Source organism: Ictidomys tridecemlineatus, chromosome 11 (assembly GCF_052094955.1).
Source record: "Ictidomys tridecemlineatus isolate mIctTri1 chromosome 11, mIctTri1.hap1, whole genome shotgun sequence".
Taxonomy (NCBI): Eukaryota; Metazoa; Chordata; class Mammalia; order Rodentia; family Sciuridae; genus Ictidomys; species Ictidomys tridecemlineatus.
In genome coordinates, this window is record NC_135487.1 from 34,281,916 (window position 1) to 34,298,178 (window position 16,263).

Below are 16,263 nucleotides of genomic sequence, written 5' to 3' on the forward strand. Positions count from 1 at the left end.
TGGCTCCTTGTTGTCCAGGAGCCAGCGTTTGCTCAGTCGGTGACGGTGACGAAGTGCAGCTGCTACCTCCGCTGATGGCTTAGTTGATAGGAGGGGCAATTTGGAAGGGATGGAGGGGGTGGGTTTCCTAGAGGTGGAGGCAGAGTTATTCCATCCTCCCCAGAGCACCCTGCTCCACAACGACCCCATTTCTTTTCTCCTCGCCTCTGACTGCTCCTCTGCCTGTCCCCAGGTGTGGTTCAAGAACCGCAGGGCCAAGTTTCGCAAGAAGCAGCGCAGCCTGCAGAAAGAACAGCTCCAGAAGCAGAAGGAGGCTGAGGGCTCCCATGGGGAAGGCAAGACAGAGGCTCCAACCCCAGACACCCAGCTGGAGATGGACCAGCCCTCCAGCCTGCCGGGTGGCGATGCCCCTGCTGAGCTTCACCTGAGCCTGTCTGAGCAGTCGGCCAGTGAGTCAGCCCCTGAGGACCAGCCGGACCGTGAGGAAGACCCCAGGGCTGGGACCGAAGATCCCAAAGCTGAGAAGAGCCCTGGGGCTGAGAGCAAGGGGCTGGGCTGCAAGAGGGGCAGCCCCAAGGCAGGTGAGGCTTGGGAGATGCTGCTGTCATGCTGGGGCCCCGGCTCAGGCAGAACAGGCAGGTGCAGCCTGACAGGGGCTTGAGTATGTGACATGTGTCAGAGTAGGGGACAGTCAACAACTAGCACTCAGGGGCATGACCATAGCAGGCCTGTGCCAGATGTTCACTGTTTAGTTGCGGAGTCATGGAAAGGTCTAGATGATTTGGGGGGAGGGGCTGGGAGCCAGGGAGAAGCACGCAGAAGCCCAGGGCAAAAATTATCAACCATTTGGAGTACTCTAATATTTCAACAACTAGGACAGATGCGCTAGTGTATACTGGGTGAATACCATCTGGGTACCAGGATTCCCACATGCAGCAGAGACCTCTCCCCAGATTCCCTCTTTCCTTGGGCCTTGGCTCCATGTATTTTCAGCTCAGAGGTCTGGTTCCTTAGGGACCCTTGTGGAAGGGGCACCTGCTGAGAGGGTCTGTAGGATGGATCTTTCCAGGGCTGGGTAACCCCTTCCCATCTCTTTCCCACAGAGCTGCCCTGGGCTGAAGCCTCCTGTCCCTAACCATGTTTGTGCAGGAACAGAGCTCTGGCCTGAGGCAGATCTCAGACACAGATTCTAAGCCCAGGCAGGGAGACCCTAGAGACTGTGAGCTGAGCCCTGGCAGGAGGGGATGGGAGCTGAGGACAGGAGGGAAGGAGGAGCCAGGGGCTCCCCAAGGATTCAGGCTTGGGAACCTGGGCTGGAACCCTGGAGATTCCTCAGGTTCCTTCCTTTCAGGGTTCTGAGCCACATTTCTGGGGATGCTCTGGTTCAGATGGGATGGATATAGTTTCAGCTAAAGCCTGTTTCGCTAGTGCTAAGGGATAGGAAGCAAGGGAACCCCTGCTGTCAGGCCAGTGCCCGGTCTTGAGTACTTGGTTCTTGGTTCTCTGCTTGCAGATTCCCCAGGCAGCCTGGCCATAGCTCCTGCAGCCCCAGGGGGTGGCCTTCTTGGCCCCTCCCACTCCTACTCCTCCTCCCCGCTGAGCCTCTTCCGTCTGCAGGAGCAGTTTCGCCAGCACATGGCGGCCACTAACAACCTGGTGCACTACTCATCGTTTGAAGTGGGGGGCCCAGCCCCTGCCGCTGCTGCTGCCGCCGCTGCTGCAGTGCCCTACCTGGGCGTCAACATGGCCCCGCTGGGCTCACTACACTGCCAGTCCTACTACCAGTCCCTGTCAGCAGCCGCTGCTGCCCACCAGGGTGTGTGGGGATCCCCACTGCTGCCTGCGCCCCCAGCAGGCCTGGCACCTGCCTCGGCTGCCCTGAACAGTAAAACCACAAGTATCGAGAACCTGCGGCTGAGGGCCAAGCAGCACGCGGCCTCCCTGGGACTCGATACGCTGCCCAACTGACTGTCCGGCCTCCCACCCAGCCAGGGGTCTTGGGTGCCTCCTTCCCAGCCCCATGGTTATTCCCAGAAGGCTCTCTAGGATTTAATTTTGGGAGCCCAGGAATCCTGGGGTCTGGAGGTCTCTCCCTGTCCCCCTTCCTCAGAGCCCCAGGTGAAAACTACATCCCTCTGCATGGCCCTGCTTGGACCCCATGGAGGCCAAATGGGGAGGCTGTGAGAGGCTGGCTAGATCCCCTTCTCAGTATGGCCTCCTCCTTCCCTTCCCTCCCCTTCTGCCCCCTAGTCAGTTGATGTGTGGAATGTGAGATATAAATATAAATATATAAAGCTATATTTTCAGGCACTGCCTGCCCCAGGTCCCCTGTCCCCTCCTATCTCTTCTCCACTGCCACCCCTGCCTCCACCTACAGCTTCTGCACTCACTCCAGCCTTCCTCTTCTCTCCCTTCCTTGGAAGCTTCCTTGATCTCTCTGTCCCTGCCCCTCTGTCTTGCCCACTCTGGTCTCCCTCTCATGTCTGTCCCCCCTGGTGCTGGCTGTGTTGGTGTCCTCAGTTCTCAAGCTGTGTCTTGTGGCCTTTTTAGTTTTAGTAATTCTGCTTCTTCCCCTCTCTCTCGTCCTCTTCTCCCTCCTTACTTCTTCCCTGCCTGCCCCTGTCTCCTTCCCGGACCTGTACCCTCTCTAGGCAACAATTCTATTTCATGCCCAAATAGGCAATAGAGCCCTCACTGGAGACCCTGGAGTGGCGGGCAGGAGGTAGCCCTGGCCTCACAAACCTCCTCCCCAGGTCTGACATCTGGAAGGCTACAAGAGCCATTTTCTCTTCTTAGTTTGGAGGTCCCACCCAGATCCAGGAGGGAGTAGAGGCAGGATGCAGGCTGGGTGGGCAGTAGAACAGAAAGCATGCCTTCCTGTGCATCCTCCAAGGCCCGAGGCTGGGGTCAGTAATGGTCACCAGGTCTGACCAGGGCTCTGGAACCCTCTTTGGTAAGATTTTCTCTGATTGGAAGGAGGTGGTGGGGAGGAGTGCCTAAGAGAAAACAGGGCTGGTACTCCTCTCCCGCAATCCCAATGTGAATTTTCACATTCAGCAGTTTCTGGCTCTTCCCGGAGCACATCTGAGCCAGGAAGGTTGAACATGGGCTCCTGGTCACAGTGAAATGCAAACCACACAGCAGCACATAGTGTCAGGCTTCTGTTGACTGCCTGTTCCAGAGCCAACTATGAGAGTAATTCTGCCTGGCTAGTCACTGGCATGGTGAGGTATGTTCCTGTTTATGGCCAGGCCACTCAGCTCAGCTGACTTCCTCTCACAGTAGCAATGTGAGCTTGGCCAAGCCTGAAGCTTCTTTGGTACCATTTCCCTGTCTGAATTAGACGGCCCAGAAGATCCTATCCAGTTCCAACATTCTGCATTCTGTGCTCACAACCTTATTTGGCAGAAGTTCTTAGTTAAATTTAACATAACAACCACAACAACCACAGAAAAGCTCTCAGAAGGCACAAGTGAATTAGAAAATTACTGTTGTCTTGTTGTGGAGCAATGAGTATAGTATGCATAAACCTCTCTGTGAACACTGCCTCAGTTTCCCAGTAAGTGTAATGGGTCCCTTCTATTTCAGATGATCTGGATTTTTGTTGTTGTTGTTGTTCTTTTTAGATAGACATGGCAGTGGATGATCTAGATTTGATTCTGCTTTTCTTGAGTTCCAGTGCTAGCCTGTAGGGTCACCCCATTTCCATGCCCATGGTCAGGGAGAGGGGGATGGGTTGAACAGATTCCTTGTGGTAATCCCAAACCCTCTGTGATCCCCTCCATCCCTGCTTAGAGAAGTTTAAAAGACTTGTCAAGTTCCAAGGCTTATCTCCCTTGCCTCCAGTGGGTGCCCTAGTAAGATTGGTTTGCAGAACAGTCAATGCCCATCATCTGTGGGAGGTCAGCCTGGAATGGGGCAGATGGAGAAGGCTTTGGACAGGAAAAAGTGAGAAGAGTGGTAGGTTGGGCCCAGAAAATGATTTGAACAAAGCAGGAAAGATGAATCTAAGTGGATCATATCACAGGAAGGCTTCATGAGAGGTGGGCCTAAGGGGTCTGGAATCTGGGTTAAAGAGCCCTACCTCCCTCCGTGTGACAAGTACCAAGGTAGGCAAATTGAGGGATTCTGAGCAGGAGGTATCTTGCAGGGATCTGGAATTTGGAAAGTGGATCCAAAGCCATGGGAGTATCAGAGGAGGAGAGACCAAGCCAAGGAATGGGAGGTTGGCAAAGAAGAGTCAAGAGGAGGTTTTTGGTTTGGTAGGGTTTTTGGTTTGTGCCCATGGTCAGCTCCAGGAAGTTCTGTTTCTGAAATAAACACAGATCTCATCTGGACCAGGCATGGGGACTATTCTTGGGTACAACTGATGACATGTGTTTTGGAATCCAATAGCCTTAGACATCAAAAACCCCTTCCAGGAAGCTTCCCCTGACCTCATAAGGGGCAAGTCCACCTGGAGTCGTATTCTGACTCCAGGAGGTTGGGCCCACCCTAGGCTCATCCCAGTTCTTTGTTAATACTTCTCTCCTTCAGTTGACCAAAACCCACAAGCCCAGAAAAGTCAGGGAAGGTACAGGTGGGATCTCAAGTCAGTTTAAGGCACCAGTCTCAAGTACTAAAAGCAGGTGGAGAGCAAGCAGAGGGAGTCCTGGCAGCGGGTAAACCTGTGTGTCCTCAAGGAGTCAGAGGGCACTAGCTTGGGTGGGCTCAACCCCTTAACACTGATGCTGGAGTCTCTCCCAGGCCTGTGGGGCCACCCTGAGGGGCGGGAGAGAGCCTGAGGCTCCATCCCTGACTGTCCCTAATTCCTCTCTGCTCACTCCTATTTGTGGTCTCCCTTTTCCTGTTGCCTCACTCCCCCAGAGTGTGTTCCGGGGACCTGGGTCCCCACCTCAACTCTAAGGCTGGCAGACTATACGGACTGCTTTCCAAATCAGCTGTTTTGTGATCATTTGTGCTTAGAGGTTGTGCCAGCCCATGGCGAAAACACTGTGTGTACTGTATTTATTTATTCTGTTAGTTGAAGAAACAAGACTCAAACGATTCCCTTCCCCCTGCCCTGTCCCCTGAGTAGTGCAGCATGATGCTCTGTTCCGTGTATCTGTCTGTCTGTTGGTCTTACTTCCTGTGACGTTGTGACCTGTTCTTTGTCCTACTTGGCTAATAAAAGAACCTGGCAGCACAGCTCTTGATCTGTGTTCATTTGCAGAGAGGCTTGCAGAGGTACCAAGTGTTTTAAGTGGCCTCTCTACTACCAGTAAGGAGGGCAGCAGGCCTGTCTCCTGATGACTGACCACTCCCACGCTGGCCTTGCAGTTCTCACCATGGCCCCTACCAATCTGCAGCTAGTGTGCCAGTCTGGAGGGGTCACAAGGGAGCAAGAATGGAGGAGAACTCTGTGTTCTCTGGGCTGCTTGCACCTCACCCAAGCACAGGTGGCATGGTAGGCTGGGGCAGGGGATGCCTGGGAGGGAATATTCAGGGTATCCTAGGGGGAGGGAGAAATCTTCATCCCTTCTGCTGCATTTCAAGAGAAAGAAGACCAGAGATATCCACCCCTCAGCCCTCCTCTTCCCTGCCCCACTCCCTCCCCTGAGTTCTCCAGTGTTTGCACAAGTGTCCCCCCACCCCCACCCCCACCTCCTGCCCTGCTACCGGAATGGTGATGTATGCACCTGGCTGGGGCTGGTAGGCTTTCCCGTAGGAGAACCCCAGCCAGCCTGAGTAGTAGTCAAGGAGCAGTTACTGGACTTCCCAAGGGCGGGGCCTGACCTCCCCACTTCCCAGGTCTCTGTGACTCCAGGAGAGCATTCCTCTCTCCCCAGTGGGGCTGAGGATTAGGGCTGGGAGCATCCCCCTTCACCTGCCTCCCCGCCTCCCTGGGAGGGGCTGATGGATCAAATGTCTGCCCCAAATCTCCCACTGCTTCCTCCCCCCTCTGCTCAGAGCCATCTCCTGCCTCCTACGTACCTCAGCTTTGAGGGACACACCTTCCCTGGCATAGAGTGTACCCTGGTAACGTGGCTAGTAAAATCCCTCATTCACTTGTCATTGGCTGAGGACCTGCTGCATGCCCGGCCCTGTGCTGGGCACTGGGCATAGAAACGAGTAAGAAGAATCTGCCCTGACAATTGCAATGCAGGGTGATTTAGGGTTCAAAAGCCAGGGAACTGTGGGAGCAAAATGAGGGTCCCTAGCTCAGCCTAGGAAGGGCAGGGAGGTCTCTTGGGAAGGAGTCCTAGAGGGAAGGGTGTTCTGGGAGAGGCTCATCATATCCAAACTACAAGACAGTCACTGGGTCCCTGAGCCCTGGAAGAGCAAGGAGACTGGTAGGGCCAGAGGACAGTGGGGGTGGTGTCAGCAAAAGAAGACAGAAGGGGAAGCTGGGAACTTAGACTCAAGCCCTGGGGCCAGGACCTGGGGGCACTGAAAGTGATGCCCAGCGGGGAAGGGGAGCCATCAGACTTGCGTTTCAGTCACCCCACCCCTGACTTTGTTGCTTGGTGGTTTGTGCAAAGGAGCTGGCAACAGGGAATCAGGGGAGAACACTCACATCCTGGTGAGGAAGGTGGCATCTTCTGGACTTGGTGGGGGGAAGGGATGGGGCCACACTGAGGAGAGATGTAAGAGGCAAAATCACCATTGTGACTGAAGGATGGGAGGGGTCAAGGGTGCTCCCCAATCTCTGGCTGAGCTACAAAGTGGATGGAGCCCTCTGCGTTGTTGGGGCTGGGGTGAGTGTCTGGGAATGCCCCTGAGCTCAGGTAGTCCGTCTTGTTTGGTGTATTTGAGGAGTCTTCGATTTATTCCGGGGTAGATGTTGAGCCTCTGCTGTGGTATTAAGTTGACAAATACGTATGTAGCACTTTCTCTTGGCCTGCTACCTTATAAATAAGTCATTTAATCTTCATGCAACTCTGTGAGGTAGGCACTGTTGTTATTTCCATTTAACAAATGGGGAAACAAAAAAAAAATGGGGAAACAGAGGAACAGAGTGGTTAAATAGCTTGGCTCAAACCACAAACTAGTCATGGGTCAACCAAGGTATGGGCCTGGCTAACCTTGGAAACCACGCTTTTGAACTTGGTGGTTGTCAATAGTGACAATGCAAAAAAAAAAAAATCCACTTTTACTAGATGAGGTCACACAGAGAGAAGCCTGAGGTCAGGACCTCCAGGAAATGCTGGCTGGGATGCAGAGCATTTTATTGATGGAGTCAGGACAAGCCAAGTCCCATTTGCTATTTACTGTGGGCCCCTTTCCTGTCCTCAATTTTCTCTTCTGTGGAATGGGAACCATTAACCATGTCTAGCCTGCTTGCTTCCTGGGAGGCTCAGATAAGATAAAGAGGAGCTGTTGTGGGGGGAGGCCTAGAAGGTGAGCAGTAATGTGTCCTGCATGCAGTAAGTGCCCAGGCAGCCCATGGCGGTGAGATGAGAAAGGCAAGAGGACTCTCTCCAAAGCTTCTCCCCCTTTAACCAGGCGTTGACCTCATGTTCTTTCAACCTAGGGGTCTGGTTCCTTGGGGGCCCTTAGGGACACCTGCTGAAGGCCCCGGGGGATGGATCCCTCTAGGGCGGGCACCCCTTCCCCATCTCTTTCCCACAGAGCTGCCCTGGGCTGGAGCCCCCCACCCCTAATCTCTCATTCTCCTTTTGCTTCTGGGAAAGCCGATTAGGAGGCCTCCTGCCCGCCCCCCTGACAAGTTTGTCTGAACTTCCAACAAAGGCCCTCAGAGACTGCAGAGGGAGGGCTCCTGCACCCAGGAACCTGACACCACTGGCCAGGATCACCCCAGCAGCCTAGGAGGCGGCTCTGTGGCTCTGCCCACTCTATGACAGGCAGGAATGTGCCTCTAAGAGGACCTGTCCCACAAAAGCCTGGGGGCCCTGGGCTGGGACAGGCTCAGGACCTCTTTGCCTGGTAGCCCCTCACATCAGGGAAGGTGGCAGGGGCCATGGCCTAGGAGGGCAAGTGGGGGATACGCATGCATCCTCGCACACACTGACACACTCCTAATTACACACATGCACCCCACCCCACCCCACAACACACATAATCTCTCATACACATGGGCCATGCTGGCTTCTGCACTAGACCACAAGTCCCAGGGTACCTGCCTTCCTGTCTCTCACACTCATGCACACACCCTTCAAATGTCAGACAGGCAACCCACCACCTGCCTGCCACCTGGATGCTCCCCACATACCTGCCCCACCCCACGCATGCATTCTTCCTGGCTTACTCACACTCCAGACAGCCAACCAAAGGCTCAGACTCCCCCTTCTAGACAGGCCTCTCAAGAGACAGGCCACCTCTGGCCCGAGAGATACTCAGTGATTGCTGCTGTGCTTGTGAAGATATTGGCCCGATGGCCAGACAAGGGTCCAGTGCCAGCCCTGCTGCCACTTGAACACGCACGGCCACTCCTATTTATCTATCTGGATGTGCTGCCCTGAGCCCAATGCCTCATACATAGTCCGTTCCCTGCCAGGGCCACTTTCATGGGTCCCCATGAAGGTTTGCCCAGGGCCCTGGGTTCAGAGGGCCCTGTAATATTCTGAGGCCACCATCTTGAAATCTTTCATTTTTTAACAAGGGGCCCCAAATTTTCATTTTGTGCTGGGCCTTACAAATTGTACAGCTGGTCCCACTCCCTTATTGTAGTCTCTTTCATCACAGTCTCCTTCAGGCTACTCACTAGGCCTTTCTGTGGCTTTCTACCCCAATGCCATCATTTCCTCTCCTAGCTGGGGCTTCCCTCTCTGGCCCAAACCTCACCAGACAGCTGAGTGTGATGGTTCAGGGAACCACTAAGAGCACACTGTACTTTCTAATAGCACCATGGGGCTCAGTATTCTCATCTGTGAAACAGAACTAATGATAGTACCTATATCAGAGTACTTTGTGACCATTAAATGAGATAACATCTGTAAAACACTCAGCACAAGCTTGGCATATAATAAATGCTCAATAAATGATTTTGGTTTGGTTTGATTTGATACTGGAGATTGAACCCAGGGGCACTTTATTGCTGAGCTACATCCTGAGTCCTTTTTTTGAGACAGGGTCTTGCTAAGTTACTTAAGGCCTCACTAACTTGCTGAGGCTGGCCTTGAACTTGCAACCCTTCTGCCTCAGCCTCCTGAGTCCCTGGGATTACATGTGTGTGCCACCACACTGGCTCAATAAATGCTTGTTATTAGTGTTATTATTACACTCTTATAAGTGCTAGCAAACAAAAATAGACTCAGTCCTTATTTAGTCTAGCAAGTAAAACGGAGATTACTGGAATAATTGCCTGTACATAAATGTAAAGCTGCGGGGTGAATGCGGAGCACACAAGCCTCTGAACTCAAAGGGATTACAGCAGACAGGGGAGGCAGCCTGAGGTTACATAGGATCGGGGATCAATGCAGGGCAAGTCACGGCTCTGTTAGAGGCTAGACTTGGAGCTCAGGATGGGATCAGGACAGAACTCAATTTGGGGCAGGACTGGGTTCCTCCCAGGGCTGCGGTCAAGCCCGTTTCATTTCTAGCACTGACTCACAGTGATTCGTTTAATAAGCTTCCACGAACCTGTTTCATCATCTGTAAAAAGGGAAGACCTTCCCGGACCCCCAGGTTTGTGGGAATTGAGTGAGATAACAATGAACATGAGGGGTTAAGCCACTGCTGCCACTAATGACTCCAAGCCTGGCCCCAGGGTCTCCTCTCCCTTCCAGGCCCAGAAGGGAGGCTGGGCAGGCCCTGCCCGTCTCCAGCTGCGGGACACTGCCACCTCAGCCTGGGATCCTTTCCAAGAGGAGTCTGGAGATTTCGCAAAGCTCTTTGAACAACAAAGGCCACAGGAGCGGTATTTCCTCCAGGAGGCTGGCCGCCCAGTGGCTCCTTTATCTTGGCAACCAGGCTTGAAGAGCCGTTCTTGGAAAGAGCTTGTGTGGGGCGTGTTTGGGTGCGTGTGAGTGTGAGCGTGTGTGCACAAAGCTGCTCTTTGTTGCTGTCTCCACCTGAGCAGGCTGATAGACCTGTAAGCCTGGGTCCTTCACAGGTCACCCCATCCAGGAGGTTCTCTAGAAGGAAAGAACCCCAGGAAACAGGAGCCACAATGCTTCAGCAAGAATCCAGGTTATGAGGTGAACGCCGGGCAACAGGGAAGAGACGAAAGGGGGTTTCCACTCTTTTTAGAAGGGGCAGGACATACCTCAGCCCTGGGCCTCTCCCTAGCACATAGGGCCCTGTGTGTGGAGGGCCCATCTGAAAGGCTTTCCTCATTCAGGCGCTCCTTCTGTCTGTCCTTGACTGGACTCCTAGACAAAGACTGTGACCTGCCTCTTAGATTGTGAGCTATTGGAAGTCCCTTTCTGGGCCTCCGCGCCTGTTTTAAGTCAGACTTGGACTTTGACAGCTTCTAACCCTGACTTAAGTCCCTGGGCTGGGTTTTGGTAGGAAGCTGAGATATCCAGGCAGAACCCTGTACAGCTGGACCTGGATGCGCAGTTGTTCTGCCTGCCTTCTCCCTCCCTCTCCCCCACTCTACCACCACCATCCCGCAGAGCCCAGGGGAATGGACAAGGTGAGGCTAGGGTTGCCCACTAGAGGGCTGGGCCTGTTCATGGTCTGGGGAGTCTGCTTCAGGTTCTCAGGGGTTTCTAGTTCAGCCCCCACAGGGCAGGAGTCACCAACCCAGCCTACACCTGAAGGGATGAGGAGCACACTACCTTCCTCGCAGCCTGCTCCAGTTCTGTTGGGAAATTCTTTCTCATATTGAGCAGAAGCTCACTACGCAGCGGTCTCCTTATCAGGTCTGGCTTAGCCCAGGATGGGGAGGGGCCCACAGAACATGTCTACGCACACTGTTCTGGGATATGCCACCAAACTGACCAGGAGGGGCTTCATAGACACTCTGTGCCCTTGCCCACCTGTCTTTGCTTCTGCTGACCCCTCCTTCAGGGACAGCCGATTGGCTCTTCAGGACCCATCCACATGCCAATGCCTCCAGGAAGCCTTCCTTGATTCCCTGAGGGAGGGGGGATGTCCCTCTCTCTTGACCTTGTTTTTGCCACCAAATACAGTTCTCATCTACTACCAAAGGGAGCTCCCTGAGTGGGACTTGGCACGACCAGAGCCTGGCTCAGAACTGGTGTTCAACCAATACCAAACTTGTTGAATGAAATTGGAAGAACAAGGTGAGGGACCAGCTCTGCCAAGGCCTTCAGGGAACCTGGTTCCTGTCTAGTCTTGCCCTGGCTTCACCATATGGCCTTGGGCAAGCCCTGGCCTTTTCTCGGTCTCTATTTCCTGGGTAGAGTTTGGACAGAGTGGTCTGTATAGCCTTCCTGCCTTGGGCAGCCTGGCTTCTGAGTGTCTTGCCAGGTTTTCTCCTCCATGTGTGATCATCACCCCTGGTTTCCTCAACTGTTCCATCTAGGACCTCTTCCCATGCTGGGTGCTCCCAGCCATGGGTGCAGGTGATTTTTCAAGGCACTCATGTGGCAATGCCTGAGGGGGTGGGGTGAAAGGGTCTCCTGGGATGACATCCAAAGATGAGTGAGCCTTTCTGTTCATGCAGGGCCTCTACCTTTTCTGGCCCGCCTCACTATGTCCTTGGCCTCTTCTGAGGACATAGCCCCATCCTAGCACAGGTTAGTTTTCCCCTTTCAGTCCTGAGCACCGATGTTCAGAGTGTAGGGGTCTCACCCCAGTGTTTGCAAGGTAGGTGGGAGGGGCTCAGTCAACTAGTAATTTACCGGGCACCATCTGTGTGGCGGATCAGCTCAGACACCGGGGAGACACTGTTGAATAGGACTGGTCCTTCCTCCTAACACACTTATATGCAAAGGGGAAACAAACAACAACAAATAGACAAGCAACAACGAAATATATACATTTGGGGAGCTGATTAAAAGTTATGAAGAAACTGAAACAGCATGAAGTCAGGGCTCAGTGCACGTTTGAGGTTAGAGCCTGGAGGAAGAGACAGAGTGCCTAGACCAACCCGAGGCCAGAGATGACCAGACAGAGGGACAGCCAGGTGGATGGATTGGGGGAAAAGAGGCTGGCGCTTGCCTGGAGGCAGGACTGAAGGCTGGGGTGGAGGGGATGGGAAGGGGAGGCAGGATCTATTAAGCTGAAGACTCCAGGCCCTAATCCCGTGCCAGGCCTAGGCGGGTAGTGTGTGTAGGGGGAGGGGAGCACCCCCGCTGGGGTGTAATTTCACGCTGAAGGGCCTGATGGGGCGTCCCAGGGACTGATCCTTTCTGGATCAGAAAACTCACTTCCCTTTGTCGCATGCAGGGCGATTAGCGCCTTAACCCTTTGTGAACTGGCTCTGGGCCAGCCCCGCCCCATCTCACCTCAGCCCCTTGGGACCTAGTTGGCCCAGCCAACTCCCACCCTGGTTCTGCCTGCTGAGAAGCTGTGACTGTGAGAATCCAGGGAATGGATTCTAAAACAACTTCTGTCCCTGTTCCTGTCTCTGGCACTCAGTTTACCTCTGGCCCCTGAGTCCCAAAGAAGTGACCCGTCCACTCCCATCTTTGGGCTCCTCTTATAGCTCAGCCCAAGGCCAGTCTCTTTCAAGAAGTCTGGGGTCTAGTCTAATCCACTGCTTTGCTTGAAGGCTGGAACCCCCCAATTCACAGCCTTCCCACATCCTGTGTGGGGGAGCTCAGTACCTTCCAGGCAACCAAGACATATCCTCTAACTCCCTCTGAGCTCTGACCCCAGCTCAAGTCCCCTGAACACTCACAGGCCATGCCTCCAATAACATCCCAGAGATATCCAACAGTGGCATTTCAGGACTGGGTAGCAGCTCCCTGTCAGCCCGCTGTAGCCAGGCCCTCTTTTGCTCACATCCTCATCTCTGTGTCTCTGTGTGAAGATAGGCCAGGAAGTCTTCTCACCTTTTTTGGCTCCATGCTCCCTATCCTGCCCTCAGGGAAGGTCCCTCAGCTCTCCCCAGGCTAACTGCCACACCTCCTGGGGCCACGCCCCAAAGGCTCTCCCTGCCGAGTCCCCCTAGCCTGGGGAAGAGGGGCAGGGACCAGGCTGAGCCTCCTCTGAGCTCCCCTGGTCTCCCAAACCCCAGCCCCATTAAAAGAAAGCCCCTAAATGTTATTTACACTTCGGAGTCTTAAAAACCATTAACAAAAGCCACTTAATTCAATTATCTTCCCGGCTGGCTCGGTTCTCAGCGCTGAGCACCGGCCCCCCCCATGCCGCCCCCTCCTTCTGCACCCCCCCCCACTGTCATTGTGTCGGGCTAATGAGGTAAACTGAAGCGAGCCCTGTCCCCCCTGACAGGTTTATGAGAATTTAATAAAGCGTGGCCGGGACCAAATGAGTTGCCTCAGCCTCCGAGAGCTCATTGTCTTCAGCGTCAGCGTTTTTTGACTCCAGCCGCCCCCTCCCCCGTCCCAGCTCCTGCCTGGCTGGGCCCCACCCCCGCCCTCTGGGCCTCCCTAGGTGAGCCCCGAGGCCGGTGGGCCTGGCTGAGGCCAGCGGGGACCCTGCAGGGGCCAGGCACCGAGGCTGATCCTTGGAGAGGACAGAAATGGAACTGGCCACTGTGCCCAGGGGAGGGGCTCTGTTGTCCTCTGTGGCCCTCCCAGCCCTCACCCAGCACAAGGGGAAAACATTTAGAGACTTCCTAGTGTTCTGCCCTGTGTTCTTTCTTGTGTTATACCTTCTACCAATCTGAGGTGACTGTGGGCACCATTCACTTTTTCTTGGAGTGACCCGTGAGCTCCCAGATTAAGGGGGCTTCTCTTCTGGTCAGGACACAGGTGTTGGGACATGGGCCTCCGACATGACCTGGTGTCACTCTCATCACCTGGAGTGTAGCCTCCTTATATTTTCCCTGAAAGGGAACAAGTGGTAGACACTGCCCAGGGAGCAGAGGGAGTTGAAGAAAGTCTCAAGGCAGTCGGAGATGCAGATGGAAGAGGCTTCAAGCTGACTCTCCAGCTAGACAGGCAGAACACCCACTCCCTCCTAGTTCCTAGGCTACCTTGAGAAGTTCAGCCACCCTTTCCAATGTGCTGGACCATCTAGAACTGGCCATTCTCTGCCTGGTCTCTCGGGATCCCAAAGCCCAGGAATTTCTGGACCAGAGACCCAGAATTTCTTCTCTTTCCAACAGTGGTTCTGAGAGTTACTTCCTTTTAGAGCTGAAGCTTGTCCTAACAGGAGCCTTTTCTGGAAGACCCTTATATCAATGGAGAGAAAGTTTTAGAGATCAAGGCTCCATTGTGACCACAATAAAAGTTCAGTCTTTGTCCAGGGTCAGAGTTCAGGCTATGACCAGATTCAGGCTCAGGATATTATAAGTCAGGGCTCTGTGTATGGCTCAGGGTCAGGGCTACCTGTTCCTAGGGCCAGAGCTCAGTCTATGACCAAAATAAGAGGTAATGTGTGTCCATGATCAAGACTCAGTCTTTGTCAAGGTCAGGGTTCAATATATAGTAAAGGTTAGGGGTCAGTGCTCAGTTTGTGATTAAGGTCAGGGGTCAGCAAATGTCTCAGAGCATGAATAGGGTCAAGTTCAGTCTGTGATCAAGGTTAGGACTCAGTATGGGCTGGGGTGAGGGGTAAGTCTAAGATCAGGGTTGGGTTTAGTCTATATGATTAGACTTAAGATTTATTGGTGACCTTGATAAAGGTTAAGTATTTGTACAAGTTTAGGCTCCCTCTATAACGTCAGGTTCCAGCAGTGGGTTGGTTAACTCAGCAAATTTGGGTGACTTCCCCCCACCTCCAACTTGCCTGCTTCTCCCATTCCTCAGGGGCTTGGCCTTCAGAAGAGGGAAAGGCAAAATTTTGTGGTCTGGTTTGGCTGCGTGGTTTCCATCCCCTGTCATGTGCCCAGGGTGCCCTCTGGTGGCAGTCTTTAGCAGTGCTGAGTTCCTCAGATTTGGTCCACCTATCTGGCTCACCCTCAAGCCCATCATCCATCCATGTCCATCTGGCCAGCTCTACCTCCCTCCAGAGAAGTAGAAAACTGAGGAAGCAGCCAGGGAAACTCCCCTACACAAGAGGAGATTTTTTTTCATTTCCTGCTGAGTCAGGCATCTTGATCAATCCCTATCCCCTGTTCCCCAGAACTTAGAGTCTCAGTCCTGCAAAGAAATTCACACCTTTTACTTGGTTAATTCATTTGAAAGATATTATAGAGCATCTCCCTTGTTTCAGGAAGGTACTGAAGGTATAGTAATGAACAAGACAGAAGCCCTAAACTCTTGGGGCTCACATTCCTCTTTCTTCTCTCAAATCCCCAACTCCTAGTCTACATCCCTCATCAGAAAGGCAGAAGGTTGAGGAGGATTTAGAACTGGGAAGCTTGGGGTCTCTTCTTCCCCTAGATTCAGAGGTTAGACTAACTACCCTAGGCTCTGGGCTGTCTTCCCGTCTCCTCGGATGCCTCCTCTGAACTCAAGGGTTAGCCACCACTCACATGTCAGAGGCTCCTCAGCCTTCACCCCAGGACCTTCTCCTCTTTCTAGAACACAGGACTATGACTCCATTCCTGTAGGAAAGCTCTCCTGGGCTTACAGACTTTTTGCCCTACTGAGACCAATGAGTTTTCTCTCAAAATCTGATCCACCATATACCCAGGTGCTCAAACCAAATTCCAGCACTTCCTCCCAGATTCTTCTCTTGGATACCCCCAGGATATCCATAAGGGCAACCTGTTCTATGTACCCAGGAAATGGGTGCGGTCTCTGTCTGCTCCACAGCTACCACTCCAGGCCCAGCCCCCGGCACAGCTCTCTGCAGTAACCTCCTAACCCTCCTTGTTTTCCCTCTTGCCGGCGACACTCTGTTTTCCACATAGCAGGCCAAGTGATCTTTACAATAATAAATCAGATCATGTCACTTGCCTGCTTAAAATCCTCCAGTGGCTCCCATCTCACTGAGAATAAAATCCTCACCCGGGCTTACTAAGCTTTCCACCAGCTGGGACATGCCCTTCTCCCCACCTCTCTAATTTCATCTCTCACCCCAGTTTCTATGGCCCTTCTTTATTGATCTGACACATAGAGGCCAAGTTCATGCTTATCTTAGGAGTTTTTGCACTGGTCATTTTTTGAGCTTGAAATATTCTTGCTCTGAACCTTGTTGGTATGGCTATTATTATTAGGAGCTTAAATGCCACCTCTCAGAGAAAACTTCCTAACCTCTTACACCTTCCTATTGTGATTTTCTGCATATAGCACTGTTCCCTAACTAATGTTTGCCACCGCCTTCCTTTTCCTCCTC

At 53.2% G+C, this 16,263-nt stretch overlaps 1 protein-coding gene across 12 annotated transcripts in view; it reads left to right on the top strand.

Annotated features, from left to right (window-relative positions):
* The window catches only part of Dmbx1 (diencephalon/mesencephalon homeobox 1), a 33,405-nt gene extending 28,218 nt beyond the window's left edge, over positions 1-5,187 (top strand). For all 12 annotated transcript variants that reach the window (XM_078026197.1, XM_078026193.1, XM_078026194.1 and 9 more), the window contains 2 exons: positions 233-581; positions 1,514-5,187. In XM_078026197.1, coding sequence (XP_077882323.1) covers positions 233-581; positions 1,514-1,968 — 804 coding nt within the window. In that variant the 3' untranslated portion in view covers positions 1,969-5,187. The remainder of the gene's footprint in view (positions 1-232; positions 582-1,513) is intronic.
* Positions 5,188-16,263: the final 11,076 nt, after the last annotated feature.